Below are 15,439 nucleotides of genomic sequence, written 5' to 3' on the forward strand. Positions count from 1 at the left end.
ATTTTGAAGGGAGCTTCAAATAAGGAGATACAAGTGTTCCACTATGTTCGCAAGAAGAAGAAGACAAGCAAAAGAGCATGAGTCAGGATAAGGAAAAATAGTAATTTTCTTAAAAGAGTCCATTATATATTTGTAGGGGTGTTTTATATTATCTGCCACATTTTGTGAGATTTTGCTATGCAACGTTCATTTCAAGTTGAAATATTTGGTGTTTGTTTTTATTACCGAACTTTCATGAATTTGAGCAGAGTTTGAGTCATGTATTTCACGATATTGTGTGGGGTTGTGACATGTAACTACCTATCACCCCCTTTTGTTGTAATAGAGTCATTTGCTAGGCAGCAAGGTCCTTAAACTGTGATGTTTACATTCATGAACTTAGTTTCACATCTGGCATTAGAGATTGTAGCCTCATCTGAGAGAAATGTAACTTAAGGAATATTTTAAGTCTGTGGAATATATTTGCCTGTAGTTACAGTGAGACCTCGGATACCCGGACCCCAGATTTCCGGAAACCTCACCTTCCGGTCAATTTTTAGAAAAAAACAATCTCTTACGTTATAAAAGTGACTGTCTATAACGGATATTCGGTTTCCTTTTCCAGACGGTACATTTTACAAACAAACCGGCTAAATCAACACAAAACTGACTCACCTATCCGCACGAAGCTTTGATCCACCGCTAACCGTGTGAAGGGAAGCGCGAGAGTCCCAAGTGTTTTGACATGAGACATCGTCTGCTAATCCGGATCAAGGTATTGGTGGTGATTAGAAGGCCTAGCTGACACTGAGTTAACCATTGAGTTCTAACTGTTAAGTTGTTTATTCAGTCAAAGCAATAAAAGTGCAGTGTGTCGATATTCAAGTCAGTTGGTTTTTCAATTGATCACAAATGGCTAGTCAACCTACTAAATGCAAACGCTCTACGCAGTGACAGCCAAGGAAAAGAAAGAGATATGTTTGTACAAAGAACAAAATCCGAAAGTAAGCTTAGATAACATAAGCAAACATTTTGGACCAGTATTTGGACATGTGATTGGAAAGTCAACGATCGTCGACATAATCAAGCAAAAAGATAAATGGCTCGGCACACCAGACAATTCTTCGGACCTGTCCCGATCAAGAAATGCCAAACATCAGAAACTCGAAGAAGCTGTTTATCTGTGGCTCAGTGATGTTGCAAGTCGAAATGTGCCGGTAAATGATCAAATGCAGACAGAAAAGGCAAGAGAAATCGGGGAAAAGTTGCTTCAATCATCGACATGGTCACCCATAAAGAAGATCCCGAAGAAGAAAGTGGCGGTGATACGGAGAATCAGGCAGTCCCACTACCCTGCTCGTTTGCTGACGCAAATAAATATTACGAAGGCCTACTCAGCTACTTTGAGAACAATGGCGACAGTGAAAACCTGGACAAAATGTTGTCCGTCGTGTTGCAAAGGAGCGGCACCCAGTGTAAGCAGTCCTCAATGAAAGACTTTTTCAAAACTGAATAATTGTAAAGGTATGATTGTTATGTTGTGATGCTGTTTTTGAATGTCTATACATGTACAATGACGCTTGATGATCATAAATGGTTTGGATTTTCCTTGAGGTGAATGAAAACCAAAAATCCAGATATACAGTGAGACCTCGGATATTCAATTATCCGGACGATTTACGTAAAAACGAATGTGTCCGGATATCCGAGGTCTCACTGTATTTGTATTTTATGAAGCACTGTAGTTTTGTTGACAATTACAGTGCAGAGATCATGCATATTGTTATAAGTGGGCCTGGTCCAGAGTAAATGAACCTGAGAGTTGTATCTGTGAATTTATTATCTCATCAGAGTGTTTACTGTCTTTTCTGATTATTTCAGAATTATCATCAAAGAATAAATGATTATTCTAAGAACTCCCCCGGCCATGGTTGTCATTTCGCACCAAACATGTTTATACATTATTTGTTTATTCATGTTCAACTTTATAGTAATAAAGTTTCAGTAGTATGTACATCCTGTTATTTTGCATATCACCGACTCTCAATGACTATATCATGGAATGAGCATTCACAATCTGGAAACATGTCCATAATTGCAAAATAAATAATTTAGCCTCTGAAGAAAAGCATTTATACATACACATCAACATCTTGTACAGGCTGTTAAAACCAAACTTTTCCAAAACCACAATTGCATAACATTATCATCATCATCAGCTACACTGTAGCCATACTGATATCATTGGCTACACTGTAGTCATAAGATACACTGTAGCAGGTCTGATATCATCTTCACTGTAACACTTCTGATATCAGCTACACTGTTGTAGGTTTTATAACAGTGACACTGTAGCTGTAACAATATAATCGGCTACACTGTAGTGATATTGATGTGATACAAAGCTACACTGTAGCTGTACTGATATCATCAGTAACACTTCTGATATCAGCTACACTGTTGTAGGTTTTATATCAGTGACACTGTAGCTGTAACAATATAATCGGCTACACTGTAGTGATATTGATGTGATACAAAGCTACACTGTAGCTGTATTGATATCATCAGTAACACTTCTGATATCAGCTACACTGTTGTAGGTTTTATAACAGTGACACTGAAGCTGTAACAATATAATCGGCTACACTGCAGTTATACTAATATATTCAGCTATACTGTAGTGATATTGATGTGATAAAAAGCTACACTGTAGCTGTACTGATATCATCAACTACCCTGAAATCATTCTGATATCAGCTACACTGTTGTAGGTCTTAAATCAGTGACACTGTAGCTGTACTGATATCATCAGTATCACTGTTGCAGATCTGATATCATCAGCTACACTGTAGGTATATTGATATAATAATAGACTACACTGTATCCATACTGATATCATCAGCTACACTGTAGGTATATAACACTGTATCCATACTGATATCATCAGCTACACTGTAGGTATATAACACTGTATCCATACTGATATCATCAGCTACACTGTAGGTATATTGATATAATAATAGACTACACTGTATCCATACTGATATCATCAGCTACACTGTAGATATATTGATATAATAATAGACTACACTGTATCCATACTGATATCATCAGCTACACTGTAGCTATATTGACATAATAATAGACTACACTGTATCCATACTGATATCATCAGCTACACTGCTGCTGGCTTCCCAAGATGATATCGACAGCGTGGGAGAAGTCAGGTGCTACATGGCTAGGTGGTGGGGTGATCTTCGTTTCGTCTCCATCTTGGTACTTCCCTGAAATAATTGATAAGCTAGAAAAAAACATATGTTTCTTTTTTATGCTGCAAGAAGAGATGAAAAACTTAAATCAGTATTTAAGATATGACTTCTATATTTTTTCCATTAATCAACAAAGCATTCAGCCTGGCCAGCCAATCCTTCGCTTCTTACGACATGAGTCTAACCTTGCATCTTCACATGGGATATGGTCCAAAGAATGAGGACAGCATCATTTCTAATTAACATGAAGAGATTCTAGTATCTTCACAAGACAATGTCGACACCCACCTGTCTTCACGAGTATTCCGGTCATGCCAGCAGTCTGTGACCCTCCAACATCATCCCGAACATCCTGAACACAGAAACAAACATGGCATTTTAGGAATGATAATAAAATAATGGTAAGTAATCATGATGCAATGGCCCAGTGCACAATCCATGTCTGATAGCTTACTCACTCACTCACTCACTCTGGGTACACTTACATTACCAATCATGATACACTAGCCCAGGTTACAATCCATGTCTCACACTCACTCACTCTGGGTATACTTACATCATCACTCACCCACTAAACCACACTCAGTATACTTACATCGCCAATCATGACACACTGGCCAGGCTCACAACCCATGTCCCTGATGGCGGACAGGAAGAAGCGTGTTTCTGGCTTGCCGACCACCTCTGCCTTTGCTCCTGTTGAATACTCCAGACCGGATACGAAAGGACCTGATGGAGAAACCATCACAATAGGTCAAGGTCACCATGAGCTGCTACAGATAGCCAGCTGACTTCCCCTCAGTTACCTGAATGACTTCTGTGGAAAACATAGAACGACCTGTCCAGGTGAGACAGAGGATATCGAGCATCCTCCATCTTCTACTGCAATACATGTCCACCATTAAATATCTACAGTGTTTGTTCATGCCGTCTCTACATAACTCACATGGAATGGAGGTATTATTGTTGATCTGATTAATTGGCATCTTAGTGGTTGGTAAGTACAATAACAATAAGAGCAAGACACTTCCTTGAATACACAATGCCAGTTAGAAAGTGGTCAAAAGTAACATATGTTATATTTTGGATTACACTTTCTCAGTAAAGTACAGATTCTAGTTCTTTTGTTTGGTTGAGTCCCATTCGGGATTCGAACCCACACCCTCAGAGTCGGGCACCTAATCCCCAGCACACAAAGTCAGACGCCTAACCTGCTCAATAACCGTGTTGGTACATGAAAGATTCCCATTGTTGACCCACCTGGTCCCAGAGCCAGCCCATCCTTCCTCCTGTAGTATCTTCCTTTGTGAATTGCAATCAGGAGACAGCCATTTAACAACAACCTGAAACACACACATTTATCTGGCTGAATCTATGTTTAAGATTTATTCAGTATGAGAGTGAGTTTGGTTTTTGTCGCTTTTAGCAATATTCCAGCAATGTCACGGCCGGGGGACACCAGAAATGGGCTTCACACATTGTACCCATGTGGGGAATCGAACCCCGGTCTTCGGCGTGACAACTAAGCTACCCTACCACCCCTATTCAACATGAAATGCTGAATGTAATAATCATAAAAAAAATTTAAACAGACTAAAGAAAATGCAGTGTTTCCACTGGAACACAGAAAATTTACATGTATGTTCACAAAGGAGTGGTCCAATTAAAAAAATCTGATACAATTTTACATTATTTTCCATACCTCACAACCTTCTAGAGCCAGCACGTGTAGATGTATTTTATTCATCTGCTTTTAACTAGTGGCCTCTGAACAACTGAAGTCTTATGTCACATGATGCTTAGTACTGCAATTGTGTTTCTTTACAATATTCTTGGAACCCTACTTTTCAACTCAGGACTTTTCTTACATTTGAAGGCTTTGAGTTCATTGGACATCCAATTTTGTAGCATGCTTAAATTTGTACAAGAGTCATCAGAAGATGACATATCCCCCCGGCCCCCACATCTTTGAAAGACCAATCATCTGACAGTTACTTAAAGTCCAGATTGATTTTACACTAAGTGCAGATCGTTTCCATGGAAATGATGAAAAACATAAATGACAAAAATCTGCAAATAGCAAAAGGCACCACTTCAAGATCTGCCTCACATAGCTGCCAAGTTTTACTGAAAGATATTAAGAAGTTTTTTAAACGAAACCCACCCCTCCCTTTTGAGACTAAGTCTAAATCGTTTCCATGGAAACCTAGAAAAATAAAAAAGACAAAAATCTGTAAATAGCAAAAGGCACCACTTTGGGATCTGCCTGACATATTTGCCAAGTTTTGCTGAAAAATATTAAGAAGTTTTTGAGTTGTGCTCCGGAAACGAAACCTACCCCTCCCTTTTGGGACTAAGTTCGATTTGTTTCCATGGAAACCGGGAAAAATAAAAATGCCAAAAATCTGGAAATAGCAAAAGGCACCACTTAAGATTCTGTTTGATATATCTACCAAGTTTTGTTGAAAAATATTTAACGGTTCTTGAGTTGTGCTCGGAAACGAAACCCGCCCCTCCGTTTTGAGACTAAGTCCAGATCGTTTCCATCGAAACCGGGGAAAATAAAAAAGCCAAAATCTGCAAATAGCAAAAGGCACCACTTAAGGTTCTGTTTGATATATCTACCAAGTTTTTTTCAAAAATATAGAACGGTCTTTGAGTTATGCTTCGGAAACAAAATGATTACGGACGGACGGACAGACGAGGCGACGACTATATCCCCCCCTATAACATGCTGTGGGGATAAAAATGGGTAAATCCAACCAGAATATGCTACCATGTGACACGGTTTCAAACTGAACCCTTATGATTGACCTTGAAGGTAATGACAGACTACCTGAAGGCAGAGTTGAGAACTCTGTAGTTAAACTTGTCCGGTGCTAGACCAACCACGACCGCATTTGGATCTTCAGTAGCTATGTCTGAAACAAAACAACACATTAACCATCAGCCATGTTTTCATATCAATGGTACCAAGGTTACAGAATCAAACAGTAACCCATGCTTGTCGTAAGAGGCGACTAACGGGATCAGGTGGTCAGGCTCGCTGACTTGGTTGCCACATCTCATCGGTTCCCAATTGCGCAGATCGATGCTCATGCTGTTGATCACTGGATTGTAGTGTTGGGAAATGGTTAAAATCTTATAATTGATGATTGGTTCATTACAACCAATCAATCATCGAAAATAGTTGGTTAGCGTTATTTATCAAATTGTCTTGGTTATGTTTGTTAATGCACAAAACATAAAGAAAAAAATCCATGTAGTTCTTTCGGTTTTTTTTTTTGCAAATTTCATGTCTTTAAATGATGACTAGTATATTAGGAACATAAATTTCCTGGAGTTTTCAAGATAAATTTTAATTATGACTTGGAACGAGCTTGTAGTGCTTATGAATCGTAACAAACAAAACTAACCTTGTGATAGTTATTGTTAATGCAAACAAGTGTTCCAAAATTGTTTGTGTACGATTATGACAAAAAGTCATCGATTGCTTGGTCGTATAGTCATTGCAACCAATCTTCGATTATTTCAATCAGTTGGACCACCACTACTGGATTGTCTGGTCCAGACTCGATTGTTTACAGCCCGACGCCATATAGCTGGAATATTGCTGAGTGCGGTGTAAAACTAAACTCACTCACTCCCTTACAGAATCAAACAGAAAAGATATTCATTTAGAGTACTTTCAAGAATACTTTCAGGGGTGGATAACGTGTGTCTTTCATCATGCTAATGTTCTCTCTTATGAAACAAAGAAGGTAAGTCCTTCACAACTGTGGAGCATGTGGAGCCGTATGTAAACTCAACTCAACTCAACTCAAAACTCCTCTATTCTCAAAAGAACCACTCTTGGTGGTACAAGAGAAACACTTTAAACATTTACAATACATATACATACAGGCAAGATGGCAGAAAGTTTTACAATATAAATACAGCATAGTTACAGTTTACAATATACTCATTTTAGTCTTTTTCACACTTGTATCAACTAGGTTTAGGTATTTTGCTAAATATTTTGATTGTGCAAGGTTTTGCTTCAGGAATATGTTTTTATAAGTTATTAGATTAGGGAAAGAGAAGTATTGAATGGGAGTGTATTTCTTTCTTTGTTCAGTAAAAGCTTCACGTTTAAATAAATAATGAAATTCATCTGCTACAGCAGGCGATTAACAGAGATTGCAGGTTCTGTTTTCACGATCAATGCCATGCCAACGGCCAACTTCAACAGGAAGGTTATGGTTACAGGTTCTGTATTTTAAAATTGGTAAATATACATAAGCCGGCAGGAGGAGATAATTTTCTAAAATCGGGAGATTTTTAATGTATTTGTAGTAGAAACCTTTAGGGCTATTTTCTATCTCAACTTTCCAACTTTGGTAAAATTGATCTTTTAGGATTGATTCCACCTGAGAAGATAACCATTGGCATGAAACGTTTACGGGGTTATGAAATATATAAGATAATCCACATTTATCAAGTATACCTTTTACATATTTGGTCCAAATACCATATTCGTTTTCTCTAACGCCTAACAAATAATAGTATTACATGTTTTGGGATATTTTCTTAGTGTAAATAAACCAATCTATCACAGATGTTTATTAGATGTGTGGCCAAAATGAAACACTTAAAAAACACATACGATATATCAACTGGACTGTGAGAGACCTAATCTGTGTAAGACCTAGTATCTCTGCCAAATAGCAGAGGTGCTCTGCTGGCTACATGGTAGGTTGGTTGGTTGGTTGGTTGGTTAACGTCACAGTCAGCAATATTCCAGCTATATGGCGGCGGTCTGTAAATAATCAAGTCTGGACCAGACAATCCAGTGATCAACAGCATGAGCATCAATCTACGCAATTGGGATACGATGACATATCTCAATCAAGTCAGCGTGCCTGACCACCCGATCTCGTCAGTCGCCTCTTACAACAAGCATGGGTTACTGAAGGCCAATTCTAACCAGGATCTTCATGGGTAGCTACTGGCAAACAAGGATAAGTTGGACCGGTGCAGAGAATATGTTTACGAGAAGTAGGCGGTGCACGGCAATTAGCAAACCCATTTGGTTTGTGAAAGGTAGAGCAGATGTAGGCTAGTGCAAGTGCAGTGCATGACGATAAAATTGATTCTATGCGTACCTGCATTCGGAGTTTGCTGAGACAGGCCACACGCTTCAACCATCGCACTACACTTGATCACGGGCAACATGGGGCCCCTTTGCTCACAATGGCAAGCGCCAGTGGGAGGCACTCATACATGCTAATATGGGTCAATTGTCAGGTCGGTGCTCAACTTATCCTTGTTTGCCAGTACATGGTAGGAGAAACGAGGACACTGACTGTTTACTCTCATAAATGTCCTGTTGATTCTTTCTAAATACAAAAATATACAAAAGTCAACTGAAATGGGGTTTAACTTTGGTTTTAAGATTATTGCACTTAGTCATCACTTTGTATGTGTGTGCATGTCTAGTGTGGACAGGCCAGTATTTTAGTGCCAACCCAATGAGAATCAATGGCACAGCTTAGAATGGATACCCCACTCAAACACAATACATGTATACTGATTGAAATCAACCAATCCTTGTTTAATCCATTTAATGAGTGAGTTTAGTTTCATGATGCTTTTAGCAATATTCCAGTAATATCACAGTGGGGACACCAGAAATGAGCTTCACAAACTGAACCCACATGTGGAACCGAACCTGGGTCTTCGGTGTGACAAGCGAACACATTAACCACTGAGCTATTTCACTGCCCCAAGTAGGCAGGTTCATTATAACACAGATGAACATCCAGTCAAACAAATCCTGAAAATGTCCTAGTTTCTCCACAAAAAGTACTGTCCTTAATACCTGAATTACAAGACGTCTCCTACATTTGCTTATGTTGGCTCTACATACATTGAACTTCATGGAACCTATTCAAAGAAAAATCAAACTTGATCCAATCACACAAATTTGATCAAACAGGTGATCTGCAAACTGCCAATCGTGATCGATCACTTGGTCAACTTCACACCCACCATCAAAGTCCTCCATCGCACGGTCATCCAACAGCAACATGGGTCGCAGTTTCTTCTCCCTCACAACATCGTGAGCTGCAGTCAAAGATGTAAACACATCAGCTGGCGCCACGTTGAACCCGATCTGATTCAGGCGCTGGACCAGAACACGCTTACTCTCCTTGGTGGTGTTGGTCACAAAGCGGACTTTCAGGTCACTGGCCCTCAACCTACAGGCACAATATCACTTAATATTCTGTTTTACAAGCAGGAAATATTACTGTTTTGAACAGTATTCTATAGCTAGTAATTTCAGAGTACTGATTGTGGAAGCGTAATGTGACACTGGTCTCAGTTGATGGCCATTTCGATGAAACAGCACAGGTGTTGAAAATGTTGAAAGCTAAAACAATGGCATTATTTTCAAAGCATATATCTTTGAAAAATAAAATACATGTACTTTAATTCTATCTTATCTACAACTAAATGTTATTATCTTAATGATAAAGTTATAATGTATATCTGGCTTTAATCAACATCAACAAATCTGTTTGGTTGGGTTTTATAACTTTTAACATTACCACTACCTATCAACTTGATCATCTTGATCTGTATTGCCTTGTAATTTCTTCAGTACATTATAATGGTGGAGCCCTCGCTGCTCCCTTTACGATCCTTAGGGTATGACACCCTTTAGGGTCCTCAGGGTTAGGGTCTAGGGTTAGGCACCCTCTTAACGATCCTTAGGGTTAGGCACCCTTTACGATCCTTAGGGTTAGGGGTTATGGTTAGATTTCACGCCAACCTTTCTAACGCATCCACAGACCCTGGTACTTCCTCATCCTCTATGTGCAGTGTTCCACTTAGATCGATGAGCACACATTTCGCTCCACTTGTTGTCATTCTGAACGGCTTTTTAAAAACGCAGCATGTCCAACCCGGCTTTTAGGCGCTGCAAGTCAAATATCCACACAGCGATACCACACTAGGTATATGACTATGAATGTGTAATGCGCTGTAGTGGAGCTTACAAAATCCTGTAAACTGAATGTGTTGGTACGCGCCGCAAGTAAAATATATGCAGACATGAGCCCAGTCATGGGAGAAAACCCTTTCGAGAATGACAGAAGTTGTCAAGAAAGGTGCCAAACTGTTTTCTACCCCCACCCCACCCCCAAAAAAAAAAAAAAAAATACCAACAGAGGATAAAGATCAGTTTTACGAGATCCAGTGGGATTTTCACATCCGAATATTCAATATAAAGATAAATAGGTGGGTTGGTATAGGTATCAGTTACACCAGGGAGAATAGGAGACGTAGATTATCCCTGGTTACATGGGTAAAAAAAGTGGTGAGATGTCCGAATTACGCTGTTTTGTTCCATTAACAAAAGTTACCAAATTCACAAGTTTCGGGTTTTTCAGAGCAACAGGAGTTTGAAACCTCCCAATGGTTTAAGTTAAATTAAATAAAAGTAGGGGAAAGATTGATATCTGCTATTCTACTAGACCAACATTTACCAAGCAAGAGAATGTTGCACGATGTGGGTCATTTAAGGGCAAGGTCTCGTTTGTACCAAATAACAATTATAATAAATTTGTATAATAAGTCTTTATATGTACATCATATATATACTCGGTTTCACAATAGTACACGTAAAAAGGCGTGTCCCATATGTTACATTCAGCTCCATTACATAAGAATCGACAAGCGCCCTCCCATGTCTACAAACGCATGGCTAACAGAAAATGATGTCACAGAATCTATTTTGGCGCTAAGGGACCGTTCACAATTTATGGCTAGGGGGTTGATGATTTTATGGAGAAGCATGTACAATGTGAATGACCCCCTAAAATTTATGGACAAAGTAAGTGACCCCAGCTTGCATGTCATGTACAAAATCAATGCCCCCTTTTTTTTTTCACATAATTTTAAAATATTTTTATGTACAAAATTGATGACCCCCTAGCACATATGTACAGAATTGATGTCCCCCTGCCTCCCCAGAACAAAATGGGAGACCCCCACTTAAAATCATCATCACCGCCACCCCCTCACCCCCACCCCTAGCCATAAATTATGAACGGTCCCTAAGTCTTGCCATCCTTGAAGGAGAGGCACTCTTCACCTTTCATTACGAATAATTTTAGAGTGTTGCAATGTCAGAGTGAAAGTTGTTTTACGCCGCATCTGCAGTAGGAACAGCATATTTATTCACCATCAAGTCCCTTGAGAGTTCATTTCTGTCCGTTCTGAAAAAAACCTTCAAGTGTTTATTTGACATGTTAATCATTGCAACGAAGTTGATTTATCTTGAAAACTTCACCACCCAGGTTGATATTTATCACACATTTCATACTAGATGTATTTTAATCATTGCATTTGATTGCAGCACCCCGAGTACTGAAGAGGCCGCAATATACTGCCATCCTGGAGCAGGATATATGAGGATGATATTGATATGACTGCTTTTGAGTTGAAACATGGTTGTATTGCACCTGTGGATGGTTCATTTGTCAGGCAATGAAACTTTCCATAATTTGTTTACAATGTGTATTAAATGACATCTGAAGTACATTTACCGTGGTACTTTGTTATTCATATTTTTCTAATGAAGTGAGTTGCAGTCGATACTATAGGATCGTATCACTATCTGAAGATGTCAGACGCTCTGGGGTTCAGTAGACGAGTATTTGGCCTACATGTCCAACCTATTCTGGAGAATTGTTTTGTAGTTGCACCCCTAAAAATGTCAACTTTGATATATTTATATTGATTCACATTTTGCCCATTTAGGGACAGTTCATAATGTATGGCAAGGGGGATGATGATGATTTTTATGCAGAAGCATGTAATAATAATAATAATATGGATTCTTATATTGCGCTAAACTCCACACCAAAGTGTGCTCAAAGCGCTAACAGAGTTCGTAGATATCACGTGTGTTTACAGTCCATTTCTGTTGAACAGGTAGGTCTTAAGATGTTTCTTGAAACAAGTTAGAGTTGGAGTTGATTTCAGATCAAATGGGAGAGCGTTCCATTCAACAGCAGCATTATATGCGAATGATCTTCCGCCAAATGTCTTGAGCCTGTACAATGTAAATGCCCCCCTTGCATATCATGTCAAAATTGATGACCCCCTACCTCCCCAGAACAAAATGAGTGAACCCCACCCCCACCCCCACCCCTCAAAATCATCACACCATTACACTCAATGGCTTATGTCTCTTTGCCAATGACGCCATTGGTACCAAACTGACAAAGAAATGACGTCATTAGACCCTATTGCACCCATTTCACGTGATGTAAGTACAGGTGTGGTTCTTCCGTGCCATGGTCATCAGCTGGCTGTGTGTACCGCTCAGTGCCACACTGTTGTGATGACGTCGCGGTTTCACAAAAGTATACATCATACAAAACGTGTTACAACGTTCTTATTTCTGCATATATTGCAACCAAATTGCACATATTCACTTGAGTCGATTTTCTTTCCAACAGCAGGGGCGTAACTAGGACAATTTCAGTTGTAAGCACAGCTTAAGGTTTTGATGAACGATTACCGCAAACTGACTAAAACATCAGGCGAACCAAACGAGCAGGTTCTAACAAACATTATCTGGTATAACAATAACACAGTGAAACAATTTGTAACTATTTCAAACACCATATCAGGCAACCGATAAGCATGGACCCATAAAGTACACGTACAATAAACCGAAAAAAACAATAAACCGGAACTCTAAGAAATGCATGAACGTTGTAAAGGGAACAAGAACAAGAAGAACTAAATCAACTATGAAATTGTGTGAAACAGTTAGGAACAGATCTGCTAGCATCGGTTACTGTATGCATCAACTCTACTTGAAGAGAAGTGCCATTTTGCGGAGTTTCCCTTCTGCAAAATCATTCACCATCTTATCAAAGTTGACATCAAAATCCCTGTGAATATGAAGCAGTGCAAATGCATTAAACCGTTCCGTTACCATTGTTGACCTGAGATACGTTTTAACACGTCTCATTGCACTGAAGGAACGCAGTTGCCGGAGACACTGGCATTGTCACAAGTGTTTTGAGGACAACATGGATATTTGGATAAAGATTTTCTTTTGCGAAGTTAAGTGTTGCCAAGAAAAACACGATGGTTTCTCCTCTGCTGGAACATCTTGCCAACGTGATTGCCATCGCCGAAACGGTAGAAATTAGGCGATGGCAATCACGTTGGCAAGATGTTCCAGCAGAGGAGAAACCATCGTGTTTTTCTTTCAGCTCAGTGAACTGTGCGAATATTCGCCTACCCATTTCCTAGGTCATATTATTGACCGAAGTAGGTACAAAATTCTGAGCTTCGAATCGGCCATTGGGATAGATAAGCCTGTCCTCTAATTGCCGAGCCATATATGATCTAGCAAAGGGTAAAAGAGATTCCTCTTCCAGTACACTTCAAGTGTGGATGCAGGGGCATTGTCGCGCATCGTTTTACGGCTCACACATCTGGCTTAGTAGGAATAATGTCGTAATTGCTTGTTATATCAGATGTTTCACTGAAAACTTCCTCCCATACAGACTCGTCATCACGAATATGTCTCAAACTGCTGATGACAACAGATGCCTCGCTTGATGCACGAATAAGGTCAATGGTCGGAGAGATAACTGAACTGCGTACTGGATTATGTGTTGAATAACAACAAGGCCAATGACTGGCTGACTGGGTTTGGTTTTACGCCTCTTTTAGCAATATTCCAGCAACATCACGGCGGGGGACACCAGAAATGGGCTTCACACATTTTACCCATGTGGGGATTCGAACCCGGGTCTTCGGCGTGACGAGCCAACGCTTACAAGGCCAATGAAGAAGTCAAAAGATTGAATGGAGCATCTAAGGGACCTTGCTCTAGAGTGGCAATCTTGCTCAAGGTCACTCAAACTTTCAACTATAAGATCGAATGATGCTTTGAAAGTGGATAGCGAACCCGCACGACTTGCCCAAAGTGTTTCACAGAGTCCAGTCTTTCGCTTTCGCCCCATTGCTTCCTGAGCATTTTCATTTGATTCCAGTTCCTCTGTGTATGCCAAGAGACGTTTTGCCGAATACGAAAACGCAAAGGCAATGCTTTGTACTGTTGACATGATATTCTTGACTGATGTTATGGAACAGCTATATGAACCATAAGTCGTGACACTTACAGTGAACAAAAAGCTTGGCTTGTACAGCATTCAAATGACCACTCATGCTTGAGGCACCATTGTAACCTTGACCCCCTCATATAGCATTGCGTAACCCCATACTTGTCTAGTTCTGACAGGGATGACTCTGCTAATATAAGGCAGCTGCCTTTGTACTGTCAGCCTCAGTGAAACCTAAAAATGATTCCTTGAGTATAATTTGACCCTCGTCGTTCAATGAAATGTGTCGAACAGAGATAAAAATAATTTCTCTGGTTGAGGAATTTGTTGCCTCGTCAGCAATGAGAGAAAAACATTTCTGTGAATTGCAGTCATTAACCAACTGGTTTCTAATTTGTGATGAGCAAATATCAAGAAGCTCATTTTGAATGGCTGGTGATAAATTTTTGTTTTGAATTGTGCTGTTGGAAGATTACTGTTCTATAACTCATCGTGCTTTGCACCATAATGCAAGAGGGCTACAAAATTGCTTTCTCACCATCATGACCTCTAATAGCAATATTCTGTCAACCGCACAAAACGAGTGTCTCAGCTAGTGTTTGAGAATTGAACGATTTCTTTCAACTGTTTCCTTGTGCGCATTAGAAAGTTGGTAGCACATATCCTGTTTGGATGACTGACAATTGTTCCATAATTCAAAGATTTCTCGGCACACAAGTGACAGCAATCAAGTTTGGCTCTTAATAAATGTCCCGATATTTGCCCAATCATGAACGTACGATGTAACAAATGCGCCTTTTTGATTGTCATTTGCAAAAAGAGCACATGGTAAGCAAATGACACCATCTTTTGAAGGAGAATATTAATTTCAGCCAATCATTGTTATCATGTTGTGTTGGATCAAATTTCCGTTTTCCACCTCTAATTTCTGTTAAAGGATATTTTAGTGTTTTGTCAGGCCTTACATCTGTTGAATTTAAATTGTTCAGAAGAGTAAAAAGAATGTGTTCTGATTTTAGTTCCCTTTCTGTGTACAAGCCAATATCAGTACCAGAG

At 39.5% G+C, this 15,439-nt stretch overlaps 1 protein-coding gene across 1 annotated transcript; it reads right to left on the minus strand.

Annotated features, from left to right (window-relative positions):
* Positions 1–3,029: 3,029 nt before the first annotated feature.
* LOC124277225 (haloacid dehalogenase-like hydrolase domain-containing protein 2) lies at positions 3,030–10,198 on the minus strand. Its single transcript, XM_046712876.1, has 7 exons — positions 10,063–10,198; positions 9,279–9,487; positions 6,085–6,169; positions 4,509–4,591; positions 3,844–3,977; positions 3,537–3,600; positions 3,030–3,263 (listed from the first exon to the last, which is right to left on the minus strand). The coding sequence occupies exons 1-7, from the start codon at positions 10,158–10,160 to the stop codon at positions 3,151–3,153; spliced, it is 786 nt and encodes a 261-aa protein (XP_046568832.1). The 5' UTR covers positions 10,161–10,198; the 3' UTR covers positions 3,030–3,150.
* Positions 10,199–15,439: the final 5,241 nt, after the last annotated feature.

The sequence above is a fragment of the Haliotis rubra genome, unplaced genomic scaffold (assembly GCF_003918875.1).
Source record: "Haliotis rubra isolate DU_JTF1 unplaced genomic scaffold, ASM391887v1 Scf22, whole genome shotgun sequence".
Classification (NCBI taxonomy): Eukaryota; Metazoa; Mollusca; class Gastropoda; order Lepetellida; family Haliotidae; genus Haliotis; species Haliotis rubra.

What these genes read in the sequence shown, in the direction of transcription:
- LOC124277225 (XM_046712876.1), bottom strand. Translation starts at nt 10,160, where the DNA reads ATGACAACAAGTGGAGCGAAATGTGTGCTCATCGATCTAAGTGGAACA. An exon ending in TCTGTGGATGCGTTAGAAAG is followed by an intron (nt 9,488 to 10,062) that starts GTTGGCGTGAAA and finishes TTGTGCCTGTAG; the next exon opens with GTTGAGGGCCAGTGACCTGA. An exon ending in GTTCTCAACTCTGCCTTCAG is followed by an intron (nt 4,592 to 6,084) that starts GTAGTCTGTCAT and finishes TGTGTGTTTCAG; the next exon opens with GTTGTTGTTAAATGGCTGTC.